This window comes from Tauraco erythrolophus, chromosome 18 (genome assembly GCF_009769465.1).
Source record: "Tauraco erythrolophus isolate bTauEry1 chromosome 18, bTauEry1.pri, whole genome shotgun sequence".
Taxonomy (NCBI): Eukaryota; Metazoa; Chordata; class Aves; order Musophagiformes; family Musophagidae; genus Tauraco; species Tauraco erythrolophus.
This window is the reverse complement of record NC_141482.1, coordinates 5,171,989-5,190,447: the sequence shown is the minus strand read 5'-3', so window position 1 is coordinate 5,190,447 and position 18,459 is coordinate 5,171,989. Positions and strand designations below refer to the sequence as shown.

Here is an 18,459-nt window from a genome sequence, read left to right as displayed (position 1 = left end):
GCTTGGGTCGCATCTGGTGCTCCCCTACTTTTGCCTGATACTAAACCCAAAATTCAGTATCTCCAGCACTGAGTATAACTGAGCAACTTTGGCACCTTCTGATGAAAGAACATGTATTTTTTCTGTGGACCAACATCCCGCAGAAGAGGCCCATAGTGTCTTACTCAACACCCTGCTCAGGAGCAGGTCCTTCGGGAGCGGGGCTGGCTCCCCAGGGTGACAGGGCCCTCACAGACCATCGTCAGGACAGGAATCGAAGTGCACTGGTTCCTGGAGACACCATGGTCCATTTTATCCCTTGTGAAATGAATCAGGAGGGTTGCACACATTCAGTAAACCAGAGGTATAACCTCCCTTGCACAAGAAGTCCTGTCCTTCAAACGCGGCAGAGATCCACATGCCCAGTGTGACCTGTGCCAAGAGCACCTGTCCCTGTTTTGGGAGATGCAGGAGATCCGATTCTTATTACTAGATCTGTGATCAATTATAAGATCCCTCCACAACTGTTTTAGGTCCTGCCTTTGCCTGGAAAAAACAGTCTTAAAAAAATTGTTTTCTTTCCAAGCAGCTGTTGGTAACAAATGCTTCTGAGATGTTTCCTGTGTTTCACAGACTGAAGCAAATCCCACTCCAAGCCTCCACTACCACCTCAGTTAGTGCCACAACAGAGAAATCCTGTTTGTTTCTTTACATCTCATTATAAAGAATAATTCCTGGGGAAAGGAGCCCACCAGACCAGGAGCATCCAACAAGGTCTGGATCTCACACGAGCACCTGCAGCCAGTACAGTTGTATAACGGAGACCCGACCTACAAACCTGGAACCAAATTCTAGCTACATTCCCCTTTGAAAAGCGAGCATGCGAAGGCGGCACGCTTCTCCTGCCCTGCTGCTGCCAGCCCTTACAGCTGTAACCTCTGGTTTGGCTCCATGCCCCAACAAGACCATTACCTTTCCTCCGTCCGGCACACTCACGGCACATCTGGGAAGAAGGGGATCGCCAGCAAAAAGTGAGTTAAAATAGGTCCTGGTTGTGTAAGTGTAATCTGTGCAACCTATTACTAGGGGACAGGGCATGCTGTGCTGGCCCAGATCTCCACACATTACCATGTACTTTCGGTGGAAGGATACGAGAAGGAGCAGCAGCCTCTGGTGCTGCCTCTTCCACCCAACAGGGCACTGGGAGCACCGAAGCAAGGGACAGCTTCCCAACAAACAAGCATCCCTCAGCTCAGATCAAATGGCCTCACACGGTGCTCTGAGGACAGAACAACTGCCGGGGCTAAAAGGAGCGAGATAACAATCACGCTTGGCATGAGGCACAGAGAGTTTTCGGGACAGACCACATTAACCTCTTCACTGCTGAAGCTTTGTTCCACGGTGGGGCTGCTCCTCAAGAGGGTTGTTTCTCTAGACAGACCCGATAAACCAAATTGGTTTGAGGTGTTTCGTGCCTGTAATGCACAACAGCATCAAAGAGATTAAAAAGGAGAAGAGATGCACCAGGATTTTCTAGTAAATCAAACACCCGTAAAAGCAGAGATGAACGCCCAGCGCACACAGACAAGGTTCAGACAAGGCCAACCCCACTGCAGGTGGGAGGAACAAATCACGGCAGCTGTGATCTGCAGAGTCACAGTGGGAAGGGAACAGGACGTAAGACAAAGCCATCTCCTCCACCCCAGCACCAGCCCACTAGCACCAGTCATGAGAGCCCTGGTCAGATGGAAATTCAGATAGACCTGACCCCCAGAGTAGATGGGCAAGATGTGCAAACCTTCCCTTGGATGTCCATTCCGCAGTACAAATCCAAGAGCATTAGAAAAAGGTTCTTCAAGGAACTGTGGGAGAAGCAGGAGCCCTCAAAGAGGTCCTTACATGGTCAGTAGTCTTGAGATGCTTTGCAACCATCTGGTCCCTTCCTCCTCCACCACAAAGTATTTAAATCAAGGAGTTTTTTCAGAGAATGGACTAAATTTGAACAACAAAGTTTCCCCAATTTCTTGGCTGGCAGTCGCTTCCTTTCCAATATTCTCACTGAAAATAAGGAGAATTTGCTGTTGATGAAGCACATCCTCCTGGCCTAAACCAGCAGCAAGAGACAGCAGCCAGGCTATGCTGATCCACTGACGGGTCCTGTTCGGCCACGCTTCTGGATCAGCTCCCACGTGTCCATGTCACACAGGGTATTGTATCTCCCCTCGCAGATAACACTTCCCTTTCACAGAAAAAAGGACTTGATAAAAACTGCTGACCCCTGTTCGACTTATCGCAGGAGAAAAACCAGTTTGGAGTCAGGAAAGGGCTACGTGAGCCTCTTCTCCTCCACCTGCCTCTCCAGGCAGGCAACTCGAGTGCATTAATGACAAGAGGAGCGCAGTGAGATGTGTTTTAGATGCCACACACAACCGCCGCGGAGAATAACTCATTAAAAACCCGATTTACTTAACGACCGAACCGGCAGCTCTGCAAAACCCGGGTGATTTGAGCGGAAGCCGGTGCCTCGCTGCCGCTCTGAGTCACGGGAAGCGCAGCACCGCGGCCAAGCCCCCGAGCCAGGCAGGAACACTGCAATTTCCCCCAACTATTCTTATCTTGTCTCGCAGTAACTCGAGGCTCGTTTTCAAAACCGGGGCCTGTTCAGAGCAAACAAACAAGCCACCGCATTCACCGAACCCCGCTGCGGCCGGGGACGCGCTGTAAATCACGTGCATCCACAGGGCTTACATGCAGAAGCGACAAGGAAGGCGCATCTGCAACGATTTTATGGCACACCAGCACAGATAATGGTTTTATGCTCCTAAACCCAGGTGATTTAAATGTCAGGGTGTCATGGATTTTAATCCTGAGCTAATTTTTTCCTCTCATCTATGCTCTAGCATACATCACCATTATCGAGAGAGCAGAACGTACAAAAATCAGATTTCCTGAAGATAGAGTACAAGAAAATGATGTTTTCTAAAGCAAATCAGTTCAACACAGGCTCGATAAAACATGATCGATAATTAGTGTTTTCTTTCTGACAGCTAGTAGCAATAGTCTTCTCCTTAAATCTACTCCATTTGCCAATTTAAAGCTAATCTGTCCAAAAATGAAACAAAACATCTGGGAAAAAACTCCCAGTGAATATTGGATAAGATTTACAAAGTCATACACCAGAGCATCACCTGCTACAGCATCAGACAACTCAACAGTAATTAGGGTAGAGCTGAGACAGCTTTGTAGAAAGAGTCATCAAGTAAATGGAAAATGGATGGGAATAGCTAAATCAGTTTAGGTTTCCCTAATAGGAGTAGATCAAAAGAAAACTAACCCAATTAGGAGGGAGAGAGACACTGATCCAGATTCATCGAGCAAAGCAGAACAGCTATAAAGTGACATTTATGGTTGCTTTCCTTACCAGGGCTGCACAAAGCAGCCAGCATGTACCAGTGGATCTGGCCCAGATTTATGGGCTAAGGGTAGACCCTTTTAAATAAGGACAGCTTCCCTCCTCCCACCTTACTTTCCCAGTTAAGCAGCTGTCCAAAAAAAACAAAAATAGGCCATTAAAAAAAGCCCCCCAAAATTTAATTAAATAGAGTAAGCGATGCTCACTGCGTGCTGGCAGTGCCATTCTCCGGGCACCTTGTCCTGATTACGGGGCAGGTGGGAGCCGCGTTGCCAGACCAAGGCTTTTTGGCTCAGCCCGATTCTGACGGCAGGAAGGGCCACGCAGGAGGAGTTTGGTTCAAGCACCGGCTGTGCCCACGCACGAGGCCCCAAGCATCCCGCTCCAAGGGTGTGTGCTGGTGTGGCGACGTGGTCCCTGACATCAGCCGGTGTTCGCACCAAGGCAGGGCACGTCGGTGCTCCCGTGGGGCGCTTGCAGCACTGAACCTTGCGGGAACACGATGCACGTGCACCCCAGGGACACCGTGCCTGCCTTCCCACGGGAAGCCTGAAACAGATCACGGATCCCAGCACCTGCACCAGCCATGGCACCCGGGAGCCATCACCTCCTCCAGCAAATCCTCTCCCCTGCAAGCTTAGCTCACCGTTACGCACAGCTGCCACCGCCGCTTACAAGGGGCTAATTTTAATTAAATGTGGCCACTCAGTGACTTCCCGGGTGCCTGGGCTGCTGCTCCACCAGTCACTCATTAAAACAGCTGCCCAAAAACCCTCTGCCATGCGCAGCACAGCTACGGGGCTTCTCATTAACACCGGGGCCAGCGGCACAGGCGCCTTCGCAGCCTGACGCACCCAGGCTGGCAGGGCAGAGCCCCGCAGAGCCCCTCGCACACCTGCTGTCCCCAAACCCCATGGGAACACCTCGCTCCCTGGGGCTGAGGGTGGCACAACGAGCTCCCCCAGCCAGCAGACTGGGAGCAGGCTGTCCCAGTCACGTCCCCACTCACTCCTACCAGTCCCGCTGCTGGGCGCGTCCCAGGGGGTGCATGAGCGCTGGTACATGTTTTCTTTCCAAAGCAAACACCCATCCAGCCCAGGACACTGCTGCCCAGGTTAAGCGCCTGAGCCCACAACTCGGCACTCCACACAACGGCTCCGCCAAATCCACTGAGGTTTCCGCTGCTCCCGGAGGCTGTTCCAGAGCCAGAGGCCAGCTGCACCGCTCCTCCTGCTCCTGCATCATGTCCGTCCTACGCTGGCAAGACCTCCAGACTTCCCTTCGCCTACCGACTAGCATTTCCACCAACAAACCCTCCCCAGCCACAGCTCCATCACCCTTCACTGACAGCCCTCAGGGCTGGAACGATAAGACAAGCTGCTCCCGTGCAGAAGCCAGACCCTCCCGCAGCACGGGGAGCACGCAGAGCGTTCCCAGATCCCGTGCACGGGAGGCACTCCTGGTTCTCCTGCTTCGAGTCTATCTCCTGTCCACTGTGGGAAGGTGGGCTCCCACCCAGCAGCTCTGCCATGCTGCAGGCTTCTACTGCAGCGGCGGCAAATTCAGACCTCCCACCAAGAGCAAAGGGACATCCACAAGAAAGCGGCCAGTGCCCAACGTCCTCTCACGTTTTAGTGAGAGGTGATAAATGTAGCCAAAGCTTTGCATGGGTCTCACCAAACCTCCATGTTCATGCACAGGTCAGACACTATCTGGCGCCTCCCAAGGAGCTGACACCGAGTTGGATGCTGTTAGGATCTAAGATAGAAACTGCTTTGGGACAGGGCAAAACTGCAAGACCAACTTTGCCCACTGCAGCATGAATAAATATCCTTCTCCTTATCCCCAGCCTCAAGACCCCATGAACCATGGGTGACAAAGCTGTTATTTTCATCTCTTGGTTACACAACCACCAGTGCTGGTGTCTTAACCCCACAAATCAGCCCACTGGCATTTAAAACGCTCTCTGACATCCCAGCTGTGGCATCTCAGGACCTCCACATGTGATGCTCCACAGAGGAGCTCTTTCCAGACGGCACAGCAGGGACAGGACAGCCGGCGAACAAGGTGCCGCAGCAATAAGCAGCATGTTGCAAAGAGGAGCTTTAAGTAGACATGAGGAGCTCAGTGGGTGGGTAAACAGGATCCCCTGTTTCTTTCCTGTTCTATGGCTGGAAAACCCACAGCCCCTTCCTCTGGGAGGGGAAGGAGGAAGGGGGGAGCCCACAGCACCAGGGTTGGTTTCCAGAACTGAGTAACAGCTGCCACAGGCTCCCCACAGCAAGGAGACGAGATGTTTCCACTGCTGCTGGGAACTCCTGGCGCTGATCGGGGCAATCCCCAGGGGGAACAAAATGTCATGTCCGTGTATTTTAATACTACAGGGTAGGAATGCTTAACTGGGTGGTCTTTACACCACCATCCAACAGAAAGGAGCTGAGCATTTTTCAGATGGACTCTCTGTTCTTCAGGAACACAGATGCATGAGGTGACCAAATCAAACTGACTTCGGTAGAGGTTAAAATATCCAAATATCTTTAGAGATCTGTGCCAAAATCCTCAAGGATTCACAAGAAGCCCTTGGTTAACGGGAGCTGAACATACTCCTATTAGAGCTTGGTCCAGGAAGGCTGAATGAGCAGCGTGTCTCTGGGAGCTTTCAAACCCAAGAGACCAACACAAGGATTGAGCAACACCAGATGGCCAGACCTCTGTCTCGTCACCCTTGCACTGCTCCGGGCACGGCTCCTTCCACCTCTAGCTGCAATTCAGGCTGTCATAGGAGGAAATAAGTCAACAAATGCTGCCCTTCAGCTAGAAGGCAAGTCTTTGAATGTAACCGAAGCAAGAAATATTTGCTGTTCTCTTGTTCCCCTTGGGGTAACTGGACAGATCAACGCTGCAAATATTTCTGCTACTGAACACACAGGAAATCTCAGAGCACTGAGTGATACAATGCAATGGTGACCCAAATCTTGAATCCACACTACAGATTCAATGCTGACCAGTACTCAAATGACAGCTTTCCTCGCTCTGAAGAGTGATGGCAAATTGCCAAAGATGAGAATAATTTGGGTCAGGGGGCAGAGCGGCAGCTTGTTCGTAGCTATTTCACAGCTGCATGATTAAAGTTATGGAAGAATAAATTTACTGTGAAAGCACACAGGGAATCCAGCTTAGATGCCCCTTAAGATGAAATTTTAAACTCACTGGCCCCTCTAACAAAAGCAAAATGGACTTCCAGCATCTCTCCATGACCTGCTGTCACTTACCAACCCACACACATTGTGGTTTTGGCACCAGCATCCAGCAGCAGGTTGGAAGTTGACTGGTTACAGCCTAGGCTGGAGCTTCATATCACATCATTGCTTTGCCAGCATCAGCTTTAGAAGGAAAGAAAAATTGATCACAGATCAACTGCTTGAAGGCCAGGAGGATGTCACTGCAGATCCATGGGGACTGTCATCCTTCGCTGGAGCTCTGGCTCTTTCTAATGTCTGCTATTTCAGGCTATCAAACCAAAATTTTAATTAAAAGAAGAGTCCCATTTAAGTTCCCAAGAAGCCCTGCTCTGGCCTTGCTAATTTAAGACAAACTGACAGAATCTGAAGTGAAAAAATAAACCAGGTCTGAAAAGTTCGAGAGTCACAGAAAGAGTCTGAGCTCCTAAGTAGGCTGAAACTCACTCTCTGCAGGAGCACCACGGGTGGTCCAGCCCCAGGTTTCTAAGTTAGGTCCTGGTCTCTGTAGAGCTGCCAGACTCTCCAGGTTAATCACAGCACCTCAGTTAGGATCTCATCTGCCTCCACTGGTAACACATGAGAATTGAACACAGCATTGGTAGACAGATCATAGAATGGTTTGGGTGGAAGGGACCTGAAAGATCATCCAGTTCCAAAGCCCTGTCCAGTTCCAGGGACACCTTCCACTACACCAGGTTGCTCAAAGCCCCATCCAACCTGGCCTTCAACACCTCCAAGGATGGGGCAGCCACAACTCCTCTGGGCAACCTGTTCCAGTGCCTCACCACCCTCATTGTAAAAAATTTCTTCCTTATATCTAAATCTCCCCTCTTTCAGTTTAAAGCCATTATCCCTTGTCCTAACAATGCAAATGCAAAAAGCGTTCTTCTCACCACATCCTTAACATGAGTGAAATGGCTGGCTTGTATGGCAGGGGCACTGCTCCTTCCCCTCACCAAAAGGCTGGGAGTTGATATGGATTTCCAGGTGACTTCCTTATCCCAAGCTGCCGGGCAGCCCATAGATGTCCTGCAGCAATGAAACCACAGCGCAGCAGAGCCGCTCCATTCCAGTGCAATGACTGTGTGCTCTCATTTGAGAATATGCTGCTGGTAAAATTTTGCTTTTATGGAAATAGATGTGTTTTTACATAAAGGATCCTTCAGATTGGACAATTTGAAAGACTTTGAACACACAAAGCCATTGTGTCTCACTAGGTTCCAGCCTTATCATTTCAACTGGAACCGTGCAAGTACCAGCCCTTGATTTCCAACCTTTGCTGTTCTTAATCAGATCAGAGTGGAAATACTTTGAAGGTGCCAGAATCTCCCCCACCCACTCAAAACATGGATGTTTCCAGACAGATGTAGGTGCCACACAGGACAAAATACAAGCTGTGTGCAGATAACGCTTCCCCACTACGGAAACCATCAGCTGCCAACCAGGTTAAAACAGGGGTGGTGCAACCAAGGGGAATGGTGTGAGAGTGACCTTCAGGTTCATTCCTGCTCTAGTCTCCACTTTTTAGAAAAGAAAAAGAAAAAAAAGTGGGGGTTTTTTGCTTCATGGTTGGGTTTGGTTTTGTTGGTTTTTTCTCCCTCTCCCCTAATACGATCTCTCTTGCCATCCCAGGTAAAGGCGCACAAATTGAATTTAGACTTTAGAAGTTTCCCATTGCAATTCAGAGCTTGGTGCTCTTACACTCAAGACAGGGACCGCTCCTCTGTGCCACCCTGAAAGCAAAGCCAGGCAGAACAGACAAGACCACCAAGAAAAAGGGAACTGAGATCCAGCTTGAAATCCTTGGCCAAACCGACAGATGCTGCAAACTGTCATAAAACATATACGGAGCATGAGAAACTCAACTGAGCAACTAAAGCCAGTTTCCTACACGAGTAACATTCATAGCCGGTCTACCTCACGCTATCTAGGGAATTCGGAGGCCAAATTAAGTAACAAGCAGTTGCAAATTGCAGGGAGATCTCCGTGGAAAGCATCCGCTTGCTAGTAGCTGCACATGGGCTCTCGTTCCCCGAACGACGAGGAGCACGGGGTGCTTGATTGCATCTTGCCTCTTGATTACAAAGGCATCAGCAGACAGAATTAAACAGTTTGCTTCCAGGCCTATTTAGCATCCTTTAGGCGGTGGCTTAGAGGGTAGGCAAGGCTTAGGAGACATTTTTAACAGTTTTGACAGATTCTGATTTTTTTTAATCTATTATTTATTTTTTCAAGACATTCACAGCAGGTGATATGGTTTCCCAAAGATCTGGCCAAGCTCCAGGGGAAAAAACAAGCCGTGAAAGTGTATGTGAAGGCAGCTCTGCACTAGGGTATAAGGCACTGCCTGAACCAGCTGCCATAGCAACTGCTATTAAAGAAAGAATTAGAGCATTCTTCACGGAAGTAGGAAAACTCGCAGTCAACAAGCGTAAGGATGGGATGCAAAGCAAAGTAAATAGAAGTAAGTGAGAAAAACACGCAGAAGTGAACAAGAAACAGGGCCACTTGCACAGGTATCTGCTCTCCTGTTGCAGAGATGCCTATAAATACCCTAAGATACCTAACTCCAACCTCATCAGCAAGCGTTTTAGATACAGTTGATCCTGCCTTGGGGCAGGAGGTGGATTACATGACCTCCCAAGGCCCTCTCGACCTTTATTTTCCATGATTCTAGGAGGAAGAAATCTACACCCAGCTGAGCCGAGCTGGCCCGAAACCAGAAAGGCAGGAATTTAAATCTGGGGAAAAAAAAATGAAAGAAAAAATAGATTTAATACACTTTTCAAGTTCTCCTTGACCAGGAGAAGAGGCAGAAAGCAAAGCCTACAGCCACAGCTTACGGCCAAGTGCTTCCTGTCTGGAAACTATACCCAAGCACTGCGTTTTCAACTGCATCGGGGTAAAGCAGCCACGTGAGGTCCAGCAAGAAGGCTTCACCTCCAAAAATATTCATTTGCCCACCAATATTCATTTGCAAACAAGTAGGTTTGTTTGAGTTGGGTGGTTTTTTTGGTTGTTGTGGGGGCTTTGTTTAGTTTTGGTTTGGTTTGTTTTTTTGCAAAATACACCTGAAAACATAATGCTGCTGCCGGTGAGCTCTCGAGCGTGATCAGGCTGAAGCATTAAGTCCTTTTGGCAGAACTGGATTAGATATCACAACACAGCATGGCAGCGAGACAGAGCCTTGGCTATCGGAGGTCATGGCCAAGGTGGGCAGACAGACGATATTTCACTCCAGGTTGCTGCTGCTTATTACGCAGAAGATACCAGAGGTCCCTGACTGAGCTGCTATTTGTGCTCTCTGGTTCCTCGTTATTGGAGTGGGACAAAACACACAGTTAATCGGAGCGTAGGAAACAGCACACACCTGGAAAGCAGCCAGGCAGGCAAGAAACACGTTGCCTGCAAGAAACCCCATGTCACAACCCCCCCGGAGCGAGGAGCTGGCTGTAGCATCAGCCCTTCCACGCTGTTATCCCACCGAGCAGGCAGCCAAGTGTGCCATTTTCAGTGCTTGATCCGACCCGTATCCATGGCCATTGCTGCACTTCCATGCCTTGGTCGCCTTTGTCCGGATGGAAGGCAGCGATTTCCCCCAGGGAGATCGCAAGGACAACCAAGCTGGGAAGTTACTGGCAAGAAAAAGCCACCGATATATCAGCAAGGATTATCAGGCTCAGATTGGGAAGTTCTGGCTTCAACATTTGGCAGCCTATAGATATCAGCAAATCGGCCACCAAGGCTGCCTCCACGTCACTGGAAACAGAGCAGCCAGGACAGGGAAGGGAAAGGTTAAACGCCAGCGATTCAACACTTGGTCGTCTGCACGAACATCCCCAGGCACCTGGTTGAACTCAGGTCCCATCGATAATCTGCCTTCGGCTGACAAAAGTCCTGACGTTCCCGGCGAAGGCGGCCGTTGCATCCTGAGCTCCCCCTGCCGTGATTTGGCCAGGCAGGGTTTGCCGAGCAGATGGTGACCTGACATATCCTACCTGCTGCACCTCGCACGCACAGCCCGGGGAGCATCAGCCTTCGCTGCCCATTGCCCACATCTCCTTTCGAAAGGGAACACTCCTTACTCACCGTCGCATTAAGAAGCGACTACCAACACCACCAATAAACCAAAGAAATGCCCAGTTTGCATTTAGGGGTAGATGCAACCAAGGAGACAACGGTTCCAAGTTTTCCCTCAAAACACACTGTAGCCAAATTTTAGACATCAATTAAGTAATTTAAGCCACTTCTACTAATAAATAAAATCTGGGATCAGCAACAGTCATTGACCAATCCCTGTTGATTAAAAACACCTTGAATCCAAAAGACTGTCCTTACTGGAGGGACAAGTAGTTTGAACTCAGTGTTTAATCATTACAGTATTACAAGATTAGTATTACAAGATACATAGTATTACAAGAAGGCTCCAGGGAAATCTTCTAGCAGCCTTCCAGTACCTAAAGGGGCCTTCAAGAAAGCTGGAGAAGGACTTTTTACAAGGGCGTGTAGTGATAGGACAAGGGGCAATGGCTTTAAACTGAAAGAGGGCAGATTTCAATCAGATACAAGGAAGAAATTTTTTACTCTGAGGGTGGTGAGGCACTGGACCAGGTTGCCCAGAGAAGTTGTGGCTGCCCCATCCCTGGAAGTGTTCAAGGCCAGGTTGGATGGGGCTTTGAGCAACCTGGTCTAGTGGAAGGGTCCCTGCCCATGGCAGGAGAGTTGGAACTAGATGGTCTTTCAGGTCCCTTCCAACCCAAACCATTCTGTGATTCTATGACATACAGAAGAAATATTTTCAATGTTATCAGAAATGGTGGCAGCTGGCACACATGTAAAAGCAAGAAACCGAAGTGATGTGAAACAAGCCCGTTTCCATCACGCAAGCCAAGAACGTGCGCTCTGCTGAAACAAGGTGCGAGCAGAAAGATGTGCCTGCGGAAGTGGGGGTGAACAGACGGGCCTGCGAGAGGCTGGGGGCAGGGTTTAAATTCTGATCAAGAAAAATTCCAGCCAGGATCCCTACATCACCATTTCTTAACAAGGCCAGTCAGAGCACACCCGCATCTGCGCTTTCAGTACTTGTTTTAGTCAAGAAAAGCGATTGCTGGCTGCGCGGGGCGCAGGAGGGAGGCTGCTCGTGCCAAGAGCCTTGCTGTGACTCGGGAAACTCAAAAGGTGCAGAATTTCTGTCTGTAGGTACGGAAAGAATCTGCTTCCCCAACTTGCATGTCTTGAAACAGCAAGCAGCGATGCTCCGTGCGCACAACAGCTCACGTCCCGACAACAGGCACCCCAGGTCTTCTGAAAGGGGTTAAGAAGAGGCTTGACTCACTGAAACCAAAGCTCTTCTGGAACAGCTGGGGTAACATCTTATAAAATGCATTCTGAAGTTAAGGAAATATTTCATTTTGTTATTTAAATAATAATAAAAAAATATTTCTGATCAAACTTTTTCATTTAAAGAAAGAGTTTGAAACAAAATATGTACATTTACTCCAGATTTGGGGATGGAGAGAGTCTCATCCCAGGAAAACCTGAGATGGACTTCCAGCATTAATTTCCAACCAGAAAAGTTGGCATTTTGAGCTCTTACGGAAATGGAAATCATTTTCCCACTTGATTGAAATTCCAGGAAGTCAGAAAAAAATTATTTACTTGTTATGACAACAAGAGAAAGTTGCATATTAATATTGCTTGTGCTCCCAGATGCCATCTAGTTAGCCATCATATGCAAACCACCCCGCGTTGGCATCGCATCCAGATTGCATGAAAAAGCCAAGTTAAATGTGGCCAAATACGTGAATCTGCTTTTGGAAGACATACCAACCACCATTAACAAAATTAACAAAATCCATCACTGCCAAGAGCTCCCACGCGCAGCTTCCCGAAAAGGACGGTTTCATTTCCACACCTATGGAGTTTAAAACTCAAGAAATGCCTTTGTTATTGAACAGAAACTTTTCATTTCTGACTCGAGTCATTCCCCAAATGCCCAGACACACACTCAGTCTGCTGGTGATAAAAGAGATTTTTTTTTTCTTTTCAGAGCCCTTCAAAGGGCACAAAACCCAGGAGAAAAAATCTTCTCAGACAGATAAATGCACTTGCTCATAGATGTGGACACAGGAATCCCATGTAAAAAGCTTCAGGAGACTAATAACGTGGGTGGAAAATTAAGGCACCTCATAAAAGGTTTTTAGTAACAAGGGAACAGATCCCATCAACTTGGAAAGGTTAAAGAAAGCAATTTATAGACATTAATTAGGGCCTCTTTTTAAAGTGCCTTTGCAAATGACAAGGTTGGTTTTATTCCAGAAAGGTGCAAAGGGAGCGCGGCAGGAGCTGCCTGGGGACGGCTCCTCGAAGGGTTTGCCATGCTTGTCGTTACCGCACCTTTACGGGGGATTTAAGGGTCGGCATGAAGGGAAGAGTGGGGGATGTATTTATACGAATAAGCTGTGCAATACTCATACCCTCCCTAGGGAAATCTTCTCCACGCTGGTGCGGGGCCCAGCGTGCCCCAAGCTTGTGCCCACTGCTCTGCGAATGGGAACCGTTTTGTTGGATGCCAAGTCCGAGGTCATCAAATCCAAGACTTCACTCACTTTCTGGCTCATAAGGATCTGCATGGTTAAACTTCTGCAGAAACGCTGTTTCATGCAATGCTCTGCCTCTGACCAAGTTTTGCTCGCAGGATGCGGTGCCAGAAGGTGGGAGCTGAAGGACTTTGTGGTGATGATTCCTGGAGCCATGGCTGGGGGGGGCAGCGGCATCTGTGGGGAGGCAGTTCTTAACCGAGAGCAGGAGAAAGCAGGGCACCTCCAGCGCTGATGGAAGGTGAATCCATCCTTTGGGGCTTTATTTCTCCATCAGTTTGCTGAAGGGAACACAGCTCACCCCCCCCCAGCTAACATGAACACCTCCAGCTTCTTCCAAGCGGGAGCTCGCCCCGGGTGTGTGAAGGGACTTCCAGGCAGCAAATGCCACACGTCTGTACAGGCAGCCACTTTACCCACCTCTGGGATCTCTTTTGTCGACTTACAGAACGTCAGCTCCTCTGCCCGCGCTCTGGGGCTGCTTTTATAGGAGCTCAGCGATGTAGAAAGACCTGGACACGACAGCCCTGCAGCAGCCAGGGCTGCTTACGGGGACAAGGTGCTGTCCTGGGAATGGTGGGACCAGCCTCCTCCTGCTGGCTTCAGTCCACCACCTTGCAGGACGGCCTCAAAAGGCCTTCAGCAGCCCTTACAAGCTCTTCGCAGTTAGTACTGTAGCTCATAAAGCGTTGCTTTATTGCGTTATAAAGCCTTAGAACAGCTCAGAGGTTGCACACAACGGTGCCGCTCCCAGTAAGCTCCGTATGGACTGAGCGTCCTCCCCTCTGCACTGTCCCCACAACCAGCTCAGATCGTGCCTAGAGCTGGGTAAGGGCTTGAACATATTTCCATTTCAAATGGTGACTGGGTACGATGCCCTCCACAGCACGTCCTTCCCAGCTGCTCCATGGGAGAGGGGAGGAGGTCCAGTATGGCAACCGGGAGTGCTTTGCTCTCACCTCGGAGCTCACCCACAAACTGTCTGTAGATATTTCAGCTTTCCAAAACGAAGGTCCTGGCCCAGGAGGACTGCTACCCTAGGTCCGGGGTCGCTGCCCATCACCTACTTCTCCCCAGTGCGACTGTCCGCTCACATCTGCCACCACCGTGTTTGCGGCACGCGTCCTACCCCGGTTCTGTCAGCAGAGATCCAAGGGAGCTTTTAATAGCAGCTTGTTTGTTAAGCCTGGGATGTTTTGACAGATCTGTTGCAGAAGGCGCGAGTAACGAGCAGGCAGGAGCCATCACCCCTTCACAGCTCCTGCGCACGCCGGGGCTGATGGTCCCCAGGAGCCCTTGGCTTCAGCCCTGCTTCACCACCACACCGAGATACAGCAATTCTGCAACACATCCAGTCACCTGTGGGCTTCATCAGCCATAGACAAACTTGGAATTCTTACACAGGAAAGAAGTCCTCTCCTCTGAGGCCATCACATTTGCACAGTCAGAAGGAAGCCAGGATGGCTCAAGCCCAGTGGCTGTGCCATCGATGGCAGAAGGAAACAGGGATGAGGGAAGGTGCTGCAGACACCCGGGGGCACACGAAGCGGAACAAAACAAGCGCTGCTCTTTCAGTGACACCCGGGCAAGGTGCAAGCCAAGGACAGTGAAGTCAGCACATCCAGCTCCCCAGGGACACAGGGTTGCTCTCCGAAAAGCAGAGCAGGGTTTTGCACCCACCATACTCCATGCCTACAAGGCTTGACCCATCGCCTCCATCCAGAGGTTCCACCACAGCAGAAGACACCTTCTGGACACAGAGCCAACTCGCTATTCAACTCCGCTTTCTTTTCCCTCATTTTAATTGCACAGTGCCTGCTACCATCCCCTCTCCCACTTCAGGAGTGAGAACATTAAACACAAAAGTACGGAAAAGTTACAAAGAATGGAAATGGCACACCCGCTCCGAGGTGACGCGTGCCAGCTGCACCCCCAGCTCTCCAACCCTCCTCACGCTAACTGCTCAACTTCTTAATCATTTATATTTCACCTCCCCCTCCACTTCCCACATGGAAACAAAAGATGATTCATACACCAAAATAACCACCCGGGATCTCTGAAAGCCCACAAATTCCCTCACTTTGGCCAAGGGCACTAGATAAGTTTTCCCAGTTTGGCATCTGGGTTTGACTCTGTGCCCTCCTCCCTTTATACTGGTCCCACAGCACAGAGGGGGCAGAGCAGGGACAGAACCTGCCCACACACTATTTTTTTGACTTTTAATTGACCACAAAACAAATGGAATTTAAAAACTTGAGGCATCTGAAAAAATCCAGCTACACAGGGGAAGCACCTGTGGCACCATGGACGCTGCCCCTGCCTCTCCGGAGGGTGGAGAGGTTGATTTTCCAGCGAGCAGGGAAGTGCCTTTATCACAGTTGGTGCCATCAGCATCGCATCGGAAAGAGCGACTGATGGTCCAAGCCCCACTGGCCGGGCTCGCCTACGGAAACAGGTCAGCAGGGTTACAGCACTACGAGAGACCTGCAGCGATGGATTTTCCCGCACAGGAGGAAAAGAGCGAAGCTGTGAGCTGAAAACCCAACTCCTGCACACCCAACAGTCCACGTGTGGCACAGCCCTGCGCCAGTGCCGCGCCTGCAAACATCTCTGCCGTCTGTGCGTCTCTCAAAATTAGAAAGTATTTGTAAGGCAGACGGTGAAGGAGCTTTCCTCCTTCCAAACCGCCTGGGTTCAAAGCCAGAAAGTGCAGAAAGCAAAATGACCCGTCGGCCCCATCGCACCTGCCAGCCCAAGCACTGAGCGGAGGCACCGTTGCTGCACGAAGAGGAGGATGATGAAGCACTCGTTACCCACTCCAGCGCTGTGACCTGTCACTTGCAGGTGGGCAGCTGGGCACAAAACCCAAAGCCATGCCTGGCCAAGCGTCTGCCAGCACAGGCAGAGGTGATACAAGTCATAGATTGCCATCTCGGGCACAATCTCACAGCAGGGCTCTAGTTGGCTGCACTGTTGGGGCTCTCCTAGAAGACTACAAAGGCTCAGAGCGAGCAACACAGGTTCACCGGAGCAAAGAGCTGGAAGCAACTGTTAAACCTTGAAAGCAAGGAAGAAAGAAATAAAAGCCTGCAGTTTCCAGGACATTATTGCAGGTCTGCTCTCCCACAGAGAAGCTACAGACACGGGCAAAGCCACAGACACACAGCAGGGCTTGGCAAGCACCTGTAACCCACCGCCCGGACAGGCATCACTGTCCACCCCCAAAGCATTCCCATTTCCAAACAGGTGCAAAACACGCACATGAGGACAAGTTACAGTGTGCAAAGGCCTTCTTGGACACAGGGACAGAACTTTGGGGAGATTCCTCACAAAACAAGCCGAGGTCCTTGCCTTCCACCCACGTACCAGGTGAGTATATACTGCTTCTTGCAAAAGATGCTGGAAACCAGAGCAACGTTCACTAGCAGAGATGCAACTCAACTGGTCAGGTTCCCTAAGCATCTCCCTTGTCTCTGCCATGCCAAGGGATCAGGGAGATCACACCGACTTTGCTACCTGGCAGAGTGGCAACTCCAAAGGCTGCTCCAGGTCTCCTCCGAGAAGTGATTTTACTTCTCCGCAGAGAAGCGAGCTCTGACACCCCAGAGCTTACAGGTTCTCCCCTTTGCAGTGCTGAGGCTAATGGGGATTAACTTTTAGACTTCTTTTTTTCCTCCCTTCAGATTTTGAAGCAAAGCAAAGCACTTTGATCCACTTGGAAATCGTGCAATTAAACCAATTTCTGAACAAGCTGCAGTTCTCTTCTATAGGACGCATTAAGCAAAGCCATGCTCTTCAGTATTTTGAATACAGAAAAAAAAAAAAAGAAATCATACATCCACGTGGCTCTCAATCCACCCCCCAAGCAGGGAAGCTGAATAGATTTACACTGACATGTAAATCCCTGCGACAGACTTCTATAAAAACACTAAGAGGCACATGCAGAAGGCCAAGAAGTGTTTCACACGTCCTGTAAGTAGCAAGTATGAAAAGGAAAGAGATGAAAACCACCTCTCTTTCCCCAAATCTCAGTCGTAACTCCTGCCCTATCCCAGCATTGTGTGCCCACTCCTGATGTCAATTTAGGCAATGCTGGTGTCACACAGTGCTTTGGGACCCCCATAGCTATGTCAGAGATGGCAACGCTCTAGAGACCAACACCACGTCAAGGGTAGCACAGTCCATGGATGTCAACACAGATGCCTCTGCACACCACGGCGCTACAGACCTCACACACAGCCAGACAAAGAAATTGCCAGATAAAAGTGCCGTACCTTCCTCCATGTCGTTCCTCAGAGAAGCCTCCAGCAGAGCAACACTGGCTTCAAAAGACACTTTCTTTCGGTTAACAGCATTTCTCTTCTTTTCATGCTTCCGCTTCTTGTGCTGCATCTCCTTCTCATACTGCGCCCATTTCTTCAGCTGCTGAGCCCTCCGCTTCTGGGCTGCCCGCAGCCTCTCCAGCGTGGGTACCTTATCCAGCAGCTGCAGCTCCGTCAGGAGGTCCACGTGGGCATCCATCGCTTCTGCTGAGAGAGGGGAGGTGAAGGATGTCCCAGCGGGAAACGGTGTCCCACTGCAGGTCCTCTGGGTGGCAGCTGCCTGCTGCTATACCAGCATCTTGAGGCTGAGCTGGGAAGGGCCCATCGCAGAGTTGGATGAGAATATGGTGGAAACCTGAAATGAGGAGGAAAGTGTGACGGATCAAGTCTTATCACAACAGGCAACACCTACCATCTCAAAAGGCAGCTCACTTAATTGCCTTTTAATTGCTTGGCTGTTCTCACTTGGCCTTTGTGACTTCACCCTTCAACCACTCCAAACACCCACCCAAGAAAACCCCTCTTGATTAAGCAGTTTTAGCCTGCGATTTATTCGTGTCCATAGCTCGAGGTAGCCCTCCTTCCTGAGCAGAAGAAAGTCTTAATGAGCAAAGATCTTCCATAGTATTCAATGTTGTCCCTTGGACAATTCAGGAGAGACTCGAGTACTGAGACACATCCTTCCCTCCAGCTCGCCCCTTCCAGCATAACCATCTCCCCCCACCACAGCCGCCCCCAGCACCGCAGCCAGGACCACGCTGCACTGATGCACACCAGCAGCTGCCTCCCTGAAGCATTTTGGTCTGGGCAGCAAAGCACAGGGCAAAGGGGACCAAATCTGCCGTGGCAGAGCCCAGGGCAGCCCCAGACACCAGTCAAGGCCATCCCAGCACAGATAACCCAGA

At 50.0% G+C, this 18,459-nt stretch overlaps 1 protein-coding gene across 2 annotated transcripts in view; it reads right to left on the bottom strand.

The window, feature by feature from the left end:
* PPP1R16B (protein phosphatase 1 regulatory subunit 16B) overlaps window positions 1–17,753 on the bottom strand; it is a 48,652-nt gene extending 30,899 nt beyond the window's left edge. For both annotated transcript variants that reach the window (XM_086623024.1, XM_086623025.1), the window contains exon 1: window positions 17,507–17,753. In XM_086623024.1, the coding sequence (XP_086479150.1) occupies window positions 17,507–17,753 (247 nt within the window). The remainder of the gene's footprint in view (window positions 1–17,506) is intronic.
* Between the last annotated feature and the right edge of the window lie 706 nt (window positions 17,754–18,459).